Here is a 12,364-nt window from a genome sequence, read left to right as displayed (position 1 = left end):
TTTATTCCTGTAGCAAACTAAAGGCCATGGGAGTAGTCTGTCTACTTGAAGTGCCAGGACTAAGAAGATACATTGTCTGGACACTTTAACAAAATAAAACCAATTACAAGTCTATTATGTAAATTGTCTGTTATGTCAGATGAGTAATTCTAAATAAATGGGATAAAATATTCCTATCTGAAAAAAGCTTTTGTTGGTTGGTCTAAGTTCTACAATCTATGATCATTGTTGAATTTTAATACTACAGATGGAAGCTTCAAATCAACACATTTTTATTTCCTATTCTCTTAGAAACATTGATAGTTGGGAAAAATCTCCATTATACAGTCAGTCCTCAACAAACAGGGTCTTAACTACATGTCTTTGAGAGAGAAAGTTTCTCATGTTTTAAGCTTTGTGAACTTGTGTTAGTCAGAGTTCATGTCACTCATTCCTGTGATATATCATTTTGCTGCATTTCAACAGGAGATTAAAATTGAACAACACTGGCATAGTGAGCAAGCAAAGAAATGTAACTTATTTCAATTATGTCATGTTAAGTGGCCAGTTGGAATTTTCACATATTGCTTTAAATTGTAAACAGTGAAAACCAGTGTGAACTGCAAGGTATATTGATTTTCATTTGTTAAGCGAACAATGTGACTTGCACATGAACTATTTTTATGCATTTGAATCTTTGTTATTGAAATTTAGTCTCTTGTTCTTTCAACTATTTTTATACAATTTTTCAAAGTTATTTTCCATTTACCATTATTACAAAAGATTGACTTTATTCTCAGTGTCGTATAATCCTTGAGGCTGTCTTACACCCGGAAGTTTGTAGCTCCCTTCCCCCCACCTCTTTATTCCCTCTCTCCTACTAGTTTGTCTCTGTATCTGTAAGTCTGCTTCTTTATTGTTGTATTCATTAGTTTGTTGTATTTTTTAGATTCCACATGTAAGTGATATCATACAATATTTGTCTTTCTCTGTCTGATCTGTTTCACTTAGCATAATGCCCTCCAAGTCCATCCATGCTGTTGCAGATGGCAAAACTTTATTCTTTTTAATGGCTGAACAGTGTTCCATTTGGAGAAGGCAGTGGCACCGCACTCCAGTACTCTTGCCTGGAAAATCCCATGGACCGAGCCTGGTAGGCTGCAGTCCATGAAGTCGCTAAGAGTCGGACACGAGTGAGCGACTTCACTTTCACTTTTCACTTTCATGCATTGAAGAAGGAAATGGCAACCCACTCCAGTGTTCTTGCCTGGAGAATCTCAGGGATGGGGGAGCCTGGTGGGCTGCCATCTATGGGGTCGCACAGAGTCAGACACGACTGAATCGATTTAGCAGCAGCAGCAGCAGTGTTCCGTTAGGGGCTTCCCTAGTGGCTCAGATGGTAAAGAATATGCCTGTAATGCAGAAGACCTGGGTTCAATCCCTGGATCGGGACGATCCCCTAGAGAAGGAAATGGCAACCCACTCCAGTATTCTTGCCTGGAGAATTCCATGGACAGAGGAGCCTGGCCGGCTACAGTCCATAGGGTTGCAAAGAGTCAGACACAACCGAGTATTCCATTGTATACACGCTCTCACATTTTCTCTATCCAACACTTACGTTGTTTCCATGTCTTGCCAATTGTAAATAATGCTGCTGTGAAAAATAGGGTGCATGAATCTTTTTCAGTTAGTGCTTTGGGGTTTTAAAAGCATATTCCAGAGTGGCTGGGTCATATGGTAGTTCTATTTGTAGTTTCTGAGAAACTTCCATACTGGTTTCCATAGTGTGTGAGTTAGTCACTCAGATGTGTCTGACTGTTTGTGACCCCATGGTCTGTAGCCCACCAGACTCTTCTGTCCATGGAATTCTCCAGGCAAGTATATTGGAGTGGGTTGCCATTTCCTTCTCCAGGGGTTTCCATAGTGATTGTACCAATTTACATTCCCACTAACAGAACACAAGGATTCTCTTTTCTCCACATCCTCCCAGATTTGTTATTTGTATTCTTTTTGATGATAGCCATTCTGACAGGTGTGAGGTAATATCTCATTATGGTTCTGATTTCCATTTCTCTGTTGATTAGTGATGTTAAGCATCTTCTAATGTTCATATTGGTTGTCTACATTTCCTCTGGAAAACGCACAATATATTCAGTTCTTCTGCTCATTTTTTTCTTCCTAATTTCTTATTACCATAGAAGTAACATAACACATTCCTACCCATTTTTTAATCAGGTTACTTGTTTTTTTTGATGTTGAGTTATATGAGCTGTTTATATACGTTGGATATTAATTCCTTATTGGTCATATCATTACTCCAAATTTTAAATTCTTTAAGTATCATTGTACTATCTAGTTATCCTTTAGGTTATATATAGACACAAAAATATCATTAGTTAATATTATAAATTAATGACATTATAATCCTTCAACTGAAGTGTTACATATTATTCTTCTATGTGAACTTTGAGTTAATTAGGAGAATTAGGACTAGGTCCTGATCCCTCTGCGCACGTTTAAGGGTCAGTTGAATTGAGCTTCTTTAACACATTTCATAAATAATTTTATTCAGACTCTTCATGCTTATTTTCAACATCAAATCCTTCATTCAAGGTATTTAATTCATCACTGAAGCTACCTTCTGTGTTACTTAACATCATTTGTCAAAGTACATTATTGTCACTTCCAACTTTTTGAAATACAGCCCTTTTTTGAATGTAAGATAAGATTTTTATTATTAAAAACTTAATCCTAAATCACAAGAATTATTTTCATGCCATCAGGTCAGCTGGTTTTTGTTTGTTTTAATCTTTTTGAAAGTTATCTTTAAAAAATTTCTTTACAACAGTGGTCCTAGGTCCAAGCATCAACATCACCTTGCAACTTGTAAGAAATTGTCATTCTCAGACTTTACCCAGATTCACTAAATCAGAAACTCTGGGGAGGTCCCAGCAAACTGGGTTTTAATAAGCCCTGTAAGTGATTCTGTGGAAAAGGGAATGGAAACCTACTCCAGTGTTCTTGCCTTGGAAATCCCAAGGACAGAGGAGCCTGATGGGCTACAGTCCATAGGGTCGCAAAGAGTTGGACAGGACTTAAGCGACTTAGCATGCAGCAGCATAGCTGATTCTGATACATGCTACAGTTTAAGAACCACTACTTTACAACAACATCTAACTGTTGCAAATATGAAGTCATTTCCTTAAAAATAATTTAGCTAAAGTGTGTGTGCCTCTTTTTTCAAACTGATTGTGCTGCTATAGAAAGTGTTCGAGAAACACTCCAACCATGTTATCTAAAATAATGATTCTGGTTACATCCTATCCCTAAACTCTGCTTTATTTTCTGTATAACAAGGTCTTGGTTTTGTTCATGATTGACTCCCCAACATCTTGAATGGTGTCTGGTCCTATTTGAAATGAAATTATTGTGATAATTTCAGGCTAACATGTCTTCATGATCTAGGCTAGATCACACAGCTGAACATAAGCTCAAAGAATCATGGAGAAAATGGCTAAGATTTGGTTCAAAGCTGTTCTCACTGATGTTTTCTACTAAACCAGCAACAAGCAGTAACAAGAATTCATACCATGGAAGGAACATAAGGACATATATTAGTGGGCACAGCTCCCTTCACTGCTAATATAAGCACTCAGTCATTGGGTGGTTAACATCCCAAAGAAGTAAGGAAAACACCAGGTCAAGGAAGCTGTGGTGTGTGGGCTCATTCAGCTCAGGGAAGGGCCCCAAACCACCGACCACCTTACACGGAATTCTTGATAAGCCTTATAATTTTTTAAATTCGAGGCATAAGACAAGTAGAAAAATACATATAGTTTTTTAACTTTTCTGTCATTGAAGCTAATGCATTATGAAAATACTAATTGAGTGGAGAGGAAAAGAACTTTTAACAAGCTGACTGTTTCTCGAAACAAGTTAAAGCGTTTTGTTTTTGTTTTGTTTCCTCTGATGCTGAACTGCAGTGACTTCATATTTAAGCTGATACAAAGAATTCTGAACCATCCAGTATATTTTTTGAGTCCGTTTGTTAGACAAAGTATGAGGAAATGTGCTCTGTCACCTTTTTGTTTGTTTTCCAAATGGCCATTTCAGTGTAGATAACAGTACACAGGATAAACTGGAGAAGCAGGTTCTGCCACCCCGCCCAGCTCACCTGTTTGTTACCTGATCACTCCATTCAGAATAGCATTCAGGTGGCAGAACCAGCTATGTGGTGTAACAGGGTTGGAAACATGCTCAGGCTGAGCCCCCAAAGACAAGAAGTAGCCCTCATGATGAGGACTGTGGAGGTGGGGACAAATCACTGCTTGACATACTCCACTCACAAAATTTCACAACAGAATAGGAAAAGGAATGGCACTCAAAAGGGAATAAACAAAAGGCAAAGTGAAGGCATCAGTAACACCCCCATTTTTCTTAGAAGATGAAGCCAAGAAATATGAAACATGAATGTGTACCCTAGTTTTATCCATGGAATTCAAATAAATAGTTTTACCAAGATTTCCACACTTGGTTTCTACCAAAAAAAAATAAAAATGAACACGTTAAAATACATTCTTTTTCACGTGGGATATGCCATTTTCTTTAAATGTTTTTTACTAAGAAAGCTTGCTTTTTCTGTGGTTATTCTGTTTAGACAAGTAAAACTATATTATTCATATAAATAGTTATCATAAATCTTACAAAATTATAAGAATAATCATTACAAACAAATGTGTTTAGCACCTGTTTTTGCCAAAACCCATTGACTCAGAATCTGCACTTACCTGTTCTATTGCTTGCCCTGAGACAAGTGATTAGAAATTCTTAATCCTAACCTCTCCTAATTTTTTATTCCTTCAGCTACAATGAAAAGTTTCAATAGTAGCGAAATTAAATGTTCTTCATGGATCAAGGGAAATGAGTGATGTATTGAAACTGTTCACCTAAAGACCTGGCTTCTGGACCTACAATCTTTGAAAAAAGTAGTGAGAACATTCAGAAGGTTCGCATGACGCCTGTGATTGTAGAAAATTACTTAATTTCTTCCAATCTCCTTTTGCTTCCTGCAGAAGTAGGGCATTATGTAATTAAGAACAGCTAAGATCATGACTGCAGCCATGAAATTAAAAGATGCTTAGTCCTTGGGACAAAAGTTATGACCAACCTAGATAGCATATTCAAAAGCAGAGACATCACTTTGCCAACAAAGGTTCCTCTAGTCAAGGCTATGGTTTGTATGGATGTGAGAGTTGGACTGTGAAGAAAGCTGAGCGCTGAAGAATTGATGCTTTTGAACTGTGGTGTTGGAGAGGACTCTTGAGAGTCCCTTGGACTGCAAGGAGATCCAACCAGTCCATTCTAAAGGAGATCAGGCCTGGGTGTTCCTTGGAAGGAATAGAAAACTAAAGCTGAAACTGCAGTACTTTGGCCACCTCATGCGAAGAGTTGACTCATTGGAAAAGACTCTGATGCTGGGAGGGATTGGGGGCAGGAGAAGGGGACGACAGAGGATGAGATGGATGGATGGCATCACCGACGTGATGGACGTGAGTTTGAGTGAACTCTGGGAGTTGGTGATGGACAGGGAGGCCTGGCGTGTTGCGATTCATGGGGTAGCAAAGAGTCGGACACGACTGAGTGACTGAACTAAATTGAAGTGGTTTTTAGGTCCCCTTCCAGCTCTGAAAAGTACATAATTCAAAGCTGCTAAAAATAAATACTTTAAAATTGACTGATATATGCACACACACACATACACACGGTTTCGCTGTGAAAAGGGGAGGGACTATACAGTATTTTACAGAACTTTACAGTGCATCAGTATCAAAACGTTTTACGTTCTTGTTCCTGGAAAAAAAAAAAAAGTTTCAGGGTGGTATCGATCCTGCAGAGGGAGTTCTGAGAAACCAGGTTTCAGCTACCCGCGTTTAGCTTCCAGGCGCTTCAATCTGCATAGAGGCAGTGTTTCGGAGGACCTCATACCAGCTCAACTGGGGATCCAGCGGAATTTGTAACCCCCGTTGGCGGTCCGGATGGTGAAGGCATTGCCCTGGGGGAAAGCAAGGGTGCGGATGGTGCTGTGGCTGCGGATGGGGGTGCTAAAGGAGCCGCCCTCCTCGAGCTCACTGTGGCTCAGGTTCAGCGTGTTCAGGCTGCAGTCTGTGCGCAGCCCCGGGAAGGCGCCGTGCAGGTTCCCGGGCCTGCGGTCCAGGCTCTGGGGCTCGGGCTGCAGCCGGAGCCTCTTGGGATCGCGGCTCTGCAGAGCTTCATCGCAGCGCTCGGAAATCTCCCTCAGAACGGCGTCCACTTCCGCGCAATCCTGTCCCGCAGCGCTGAACAACTCCTCCAGGCTCCTTTTGGCCGTCGCCTTGAGCAGGAAGGGCTCGGCTGCCGCCCCGGGATCCCGGGAATGGGTGATCATCAGCTTCTACAAGAGATGAGGAGGAGCGCCGCCCTGGGACCAGCCAGACTCGCCTCTGATTGGCTCTCGAAGGAGGCCTGGGCTAACTTCCAACAGCGCGACTCGGCAGACCCCTGCAAGTGACTCAAGAGAGCTGCCAGCGGTCCTCTCCTTCCCTCGACCCTCTCCGAGTCCCAACACTGGGAGCAGGGTGGGGGTGAAGGGTACACAGGAGTATTTCCGACTTATGCAGTGTTCTACACGCCCGCGCCCCACTTACATCCAGCACCGAGGCCAGGTGCCGGGTCCGACTGGCTAGTTCCTTCAGTTGCAAATTGCGCTCCTTCAGGGAGGCGATTTCCTCCTGTTTCTGGGTCAGCGTCGCGTGCAGCTGCAGGAGGGGACCCAAACATCGAGTTGTAGGCTCCCGTGCTCTCTCTCGTCTGTACACTCGGCAGGAACTGAACCCAGATCCTCACGTCTAATCAGAAACTTGGGGGCCCAAGAACGTTTACACTGGTGAGAATAATCAGTTTTTATTACAAAGCACTTAGAATGTTTCTCAGTAAATCCTCCGTATAGTGATGAGGAGTGCTGACTTGGGCAACAGGCAGATACAGATTCTGCCTCCGAAGTTCAATCTTCTTGTACCTCAGTTTCTCTATCTGCAAAGTGAGGCTGGTAAGAGTATCTAGCTCAATGTCTGTGGGTATTAAATGAGGAAAAGTAAATGGGTAAGCGCAATACTAGGCATATGGCCCTCAATAAATATTGGTGGCCCTAATAAAAATCCGGTGGGTAGGATTTCTCCCACTTAGGGACGTTGTAAACTGAGCCAGTGGAGGAATAGCAGCTACTTGGACTGATCCACTGGTTCTAACGTGCCAACGGGGCACATTTCTGCACCTGCAGCCTCCACTTCGTCCCCGAGCACCATGCCCTGCCCCTAACCCAGGATTCCTAAACGCCAGCCCAGTGTCCCTACTTGATTATTCTCGATGAGCGCGTCCCCCAATGCCCTCTGGTTCTGGTCGGCCACCTCCTTCCAGTACTGCTCTGGCGGGGGCACTTCAGGTGGGCTCAGCGGCGGGGAGAGACAGGGACCAAATGGCAGGACGTCGCTAGGAGAGAACGGGAGATCTCCACCCGCCAGGGAAGGCGACATCAAAGAGGATGAGTCTGATGAAGAGGAAGAGAGGGAGCTGGGTTTGCAGCCTCAAACTCGCGCCTGGCTAACTACAGGGGCAAAATGTCACGATGGGTGTAGGGTTTATATAGAGATTTTTCTTTATTGATAAATCAACCCTCACTCTGCAATCCCCACGATTCCCAGGCCCTTCTTGATATCCTGTACACTTTCAGCAGGTGCTCAATAAATGCCTGTTGAGACGCTCTACACTGAACCTCCACAGTGGCCGGGGCAAACTTGTCTGAAGTCACCCAAATCCACTACTCCGCACACTCCTGTCACCCAGGCTCTTCCTAGCCACGTCACAGCTTAAGGCTGGGCTCTCTTCCAGAAGTTGCACTGGCAAGTGGAGAAAAGGCTATCTATAGCGATCCAGCGATTCATCTTCACCATAAGGAAAAGGGAGGGGATCCCCTAAATATGGAAGAGCCTGACACTTTGATGAGTTGCTGGCGAGTTGTTAATAGGTACACAGTTTACCACCTTCAGGGCCATGAAATTCGAACTTGTAGGATTTGAGGGGTGGAAGACACCCCCGCTTTAATTTTACTGCAGAAACTGCACTTGCCTGCAATGAGATTATCCACAGTGTCTCTGAAATCCTGCAGATCGAAGTCCGCTGCCGTTTGCAGGGAATGGCTCTGAAATAAACCAGAGGTGAAAACTAGTTAATGTTAAGCCTGGGGGGTCTAGAACACTTCCTAGACGGTCAGCTAACCTCTGGGACTCGGTGGCAGGTCTAAGCCCAAACGCATTCACAGTGGAAACTTATACCTGAAAATCAAAGTCCCGCCTGAGGCGCGGAATCCAGGAGGCTTGCACTGCCATGGTGGGGAGAAGGACACTCCAAGTGGGGACCCTGCTGCGAGGGTCCTGCCAGGCGCTGAAACTGTGTTCAGCTCACCTCCGCCGCCTAGTGAGGCCGCAGACCTCCAGCTCAGACTTACCTCTCACAGACCAAGGGGCCACAGCTCTAAGAGCTGGGAGCACGGTGTGCAAACACTCTGTCCTTGCTCCCAAGATCTGCCAGCATGCAGGGGCATCCAAAACAGTAACTCCAGGCCACATAACCCGAGAAGGCTCAATCACAGCTAAACCACCCGTCCCCACCAAGAAAAGGAAAAGGTCGGCTAAGACATGATGGGCTAAGGATGCTATGTGGAAAGTGCCTCTGTTCAGCATGCAGCCGGCGTGGTCCCTATTGCTGTTTTGCTTCTCAAAAAGTTGGAGTTGACTTTTCCCTGTCCAGCGTGATGCACCTCTAACATTGTGGACTGGACGCTCTCCTGGGTTCCTGCAATGTGTCTGGGTGAGTGAAACCAAAGGGTACGGTAAATGCTGGCTGCCAGGAAATTTCTTATTCCCTTAATTCGCGGACAGAGCTGACAAAACTCTTATACGTTGATTTTCTCTGTTAATTCTCACAGCAGTTCAGGAAGCTAGCAGAGATCAAGAAGTGATTCCTCCCCTGATGGAGAAGCTGAACTCAGAGAAATCGAGTTGCCCAAGCACCCAACTTTGAAATAGTGAAACTGGAGCTTCTGCTCCAGAATGCTGGTGCCTATTTCAAATCCTCTTTCCTCTACCCCTTGTTGCCTCTAGCTTTTATTTCTTTCTTTTTTTTTTTTTTTAGGAAAGCCTGGCTTCCAATGAAGAGCTCGGGGAAGGGGAAAGAGGTCCCTAAAGGGGCATGATCTGAGATGCGTCCAATACGCCCACCAGAAATATCTGTTCTAATGATCTTTGTTCTATCATCTTTTTTTTTTTTTTAATTCCTCTGGGTTAATCTTACTCATCTCCCAAAAGCCCATCTTAACCATTCAGATACTTCTGAGAAGAGGAGCTTAATCTGAAGTTGAAGTGTGAAAGTGAAAGTCACTCAGTTGTGTCCCGCTCTTTGCAATTCCATGGACTACACAGTCCATGGAATTCTCCAGGCCAGAATAAGTCAGAGCTTAATGTGACTCTAACTTCAAAGAATGTACAAGTTATCCATTTCCTTCAGGGAGGAGAAGTCTAGCACCAATTGAAATCTGAGATTGTAAAGGGAAGGCAGCTTAGCAAGGAAGGACTGAGGGCCCCAGACAGATCCTGAAGCACAGATTCTTCCCTGGTTGAAAGAGTCAGAAATGAGGCATTTTCCAAGGGCTAAAATGTCTCCCTCTTAGTAGAGAAAAGCTCTTACCACAAGAAGACTGGAGGCCACCTAAGGGAATGGTGCCCAGGAAATGCTTTCTCCTGTGCTACCCCAGGTCTTGGCCCATTCTGGACCCCAAACACTTCTAGAGCACTTCCTCTCTGTGTCCACTTTCCCCAACAGGAAGGAGAAATATAACCAGAGTGTGTACTGGCCAGAGGGTTCCCCTGGAGAGTCTTCCTCTGGGGATGTATCTCCTTCTGCACCAGCTCTGCCTTCCCCAGGACAACTGCTGGATCTCTTGGGCCATCTGGCAAGAGCTCTGCCCTTAAAACTCTCTGAAACTCAAAGGAGACATGGGCTGACTTTGGTTCGGTTCGTGGGCTCTGGTTTGTGGGCTTAATCTTTGGTGCATGCTGTGCCAAATCGCTTTAGTCGTGCCTGACTCTGTGTGACACTATGGACTGTAGCTTGCCAGATTCCTCTGTCTATGGAATTCTCCAGGCAAGAATACTGGAGTGGGTTGCCATTTCCTCCTCCAGGGGATCTTCCTGACCCAGAGGTTGAACCTGAGTCTCTTATGTCTCCTGCATTGGCAGGCGGGTTCTTTGCCACTAGTGCCACAATCCTAGGTAGTTCAATGATATTTCTGTGGTTACTCTGTTACTATCTTCCCAATTAGATAAAAACCTGGCACTTCTCCAACACAAACAGCAGGGGGAAAAAAAACTAAAACAGAACATGATGTCAAATTTAAGTTCTGTATATATAAGCCAAAATTCAGCAAAAGCCTGCTTTTTCTCTTGCAAAATAAACATGTTGGAGTAAGGGAGTTATGTAACCCTCCGGGTCAGTTGAATGATGCTCCTGTATTGTCTTTTTTTTTTTTTTAATCTGAGCATCCAGACTCTAAGAGAACAAGAGAATAAATAGCTTCTGCAGGGCAACGCCCACTTTTCCTGCCTTCCTAGTCTCTACTCTCAGTGGCCACCTACCCCAAGTCTCCCTGGGCTCTGGCCCAATTCTAAGAGGCACTTAGACCCTGGGACACTTTGTTCCACCATCCCAATCACAGTTCTAGGAGGTGGTCATATCCTCTGGAGAGTTCTATACTCTCATGTCCCCAGCACCTGCTGCCAGGAACCTGGAACTGGCTCTTCTTGTAGGTGCCATCTAGCTAGGACCTCCTGTCCTTCTGGGCACTTCATATCCCATCAGTGAGCCAGGCTTCTGGTCTCAGCCCTGGTGAGTGGTAGGAATGAGATGGAAGTGAGAGGATAGGTTTTCTTGGGGGAAATGCCTCTTTCCCCCATGGGAGTGACAGTAGCCTTTGCAGAGGGTGAAAAGGACTTTTATAAAGTGCCCATCTGCTGAAGGGCCATCTCTGTAGAGAACAACGTTTTCAGTCAGATTTCTTCAAATCCTTTGTTACTCTTCTGGCTTCCTCCAAATGTAAATTCTCTTCGTTTTTTCCGGTCTTGATGGAGAAGTTATTCTCCAATCTCCACACTCCTTAGACATCCAGGGAATGAAAATAGTTAATGAATGACCCGGAAAGGCATGTTGGAAGGACAGAGAGCACGCGCTGATCTGGTGCCCAGAGCGCAACTGTGCTCCCACCCACCCACCTGATCTCTCGGTGTGCAACCTCCGAGTTGCTCTACCGCAGCTCCAAGAAATAGATGGGGAGGAGAACGGGAGACCCGTCTGGCAGGGGAGCCCTCCCTGTGCAGAGTTGGTCAAAACAGCTCTGAGAATGGAGCCACCGTTAACATACTAGGAGGGAGGAGGAAGTTCCTATTCTCGCGGTTCGGATTCCTGCAGGACATCTCTCCCTGCTAACCAGGTGTTCCTGTGCTCTCCTCCCCAAACGGCTCTTTAAGGAAACTCGGGAAATAGAACATTGGGCTGAGAGGCAGGGGGCATTCCACCAGGGGAAGTACCTGTGAGGCGGCTGAGTCACCACCAGGCGGCGGGTCGGACCCAAGAAACGAGGAGCAGTCAGCGAGGTCCTGCAGGTCTATGGTGGTGAGCGCTGCGCGGCGAGAACCCGAGACACGCGCCGGGCGGACCCTGAGCCTCCCGCAAGGGCTAGCCGCGGGCATCGCCGCCAGACATTCCGAAACCCCAGGTTCTTTTCAGCCTCGCGCGCCCCACCCACCCGACTTGGGGAACTCGAGGGGTCGAGCAGGGACCACCGTGCTCACCTGGCAGTGCAGGGGTCTCGGCGTCTGGGGGATCCTCGTACACCGATACCCGGTTGCAGCCGCTGCTACCGGGAAAGAACTTCCGCGGAGGAGCGAACTAGCCGGGCACAGAAACGGTGAGCGCGGGTCAGCCCTGGGGCCGGGAGCGTGCAGACCCCGCCCGGCCCCGGCCCGTTGGCCCCACCTTCCTCTCCGGCTTCCCGGGCTTGCTGATGGGCCGGCCTCGCGGATCCAGCATCCTGTTGGGGCAAATGCTGTCGAAGGCCCGGCGACCCGCCGCGGTCGCCCCGCACTCCTGCATCCTGCCTCCGGGTCCGCTTCAGGCCCGGAGCCCCGCGCCGACTTCTCGGAGGCGGCGGCCCGGGCCGGGATGGCGACTCTACACCCAGCGCTCGGGAGGCTCTGAGGCCGGCCAGAAGTCGGGGAGGCGCGTGGTCGGGGTGGGGCAA

At 46.1% G+C, this 12,364-nt stretch overlaps 1 protein-coding gene across 1 annotated transcript; it reads right to left on the bottom strand.

Annotated features, from left to right (window-relative positions):
- Positions 1-4,762: 4,762 nt before the first annotated feature.
- MCIDAS (multiciliate differentiation and DNA synthesis associated cell cycle protein) lies at positions 4,763-12,364 on the bottom strand. The gene is made up of 7 exons (XM_070774680.1): positions 12,100-12,364; positions 11,916-12,012; positions 11,652-11,743; positions 8,140-8,212; positions 7,368-7,561; positions 6,663-6,773; positions 4,763-6,409 (listed from the first exon to the last, which is right to left on the bottom strand). The coding sequence occupies exons 1-7, from the start codon at positions 12,214-12,216 to the stop codon at positions 5,969-5,971; spliced, it is 1,125 nt and encodes a 374-aa protein (XP_070630781.1). The 5' UTR covers positions 12,217-12,364; the 3' UTR covers positions 4,763-5,968.

Source organism: Bos indicus, chromosome 20, assembly GCF_029378745.1.
Source record: "Bos indicus isolate NIAB-ARS_2022 breed Sahiwal x Tharparkar chromosome 20, NIAB-ARS_B.indTharparkar_mat_pri_1.0, whole genome shotgun sequence".
NCBI lineage: Eukaryota > Metazoa > Chordata > Mammalia > Artiodactyla > Bovidae > Bos > Bos indicus.
The sequence above is the reverse complement of the archived record's forward strand: the minus strand, read 5'-3'. Positions and strand labels throughout refer to the sequence as shown.

Coding starts and splice junctions, on each gene's coding strand:
- MCIDAS (XM_070774680.1), bottom strand. CDS start 12,216: ATGCAGGAGTGCGGGGCGACCGCGGCGGGTCGCCGGGCCTTCGACAGC. Junction 6,774..7,367: donor CGCTCATCGAGAATAATCAA/GTAGGGACACTG, acceptor CCCCTCCTGCAG/CTGCACGCGACGCTGACCCA. Junction 6,410..6,662: donor ACCTGGCCTCGGTGCTGGAT/GTAAGTGGGGCG, acceptor CATCTCTTGTAG/AAGCTGATGATCACCCATTC.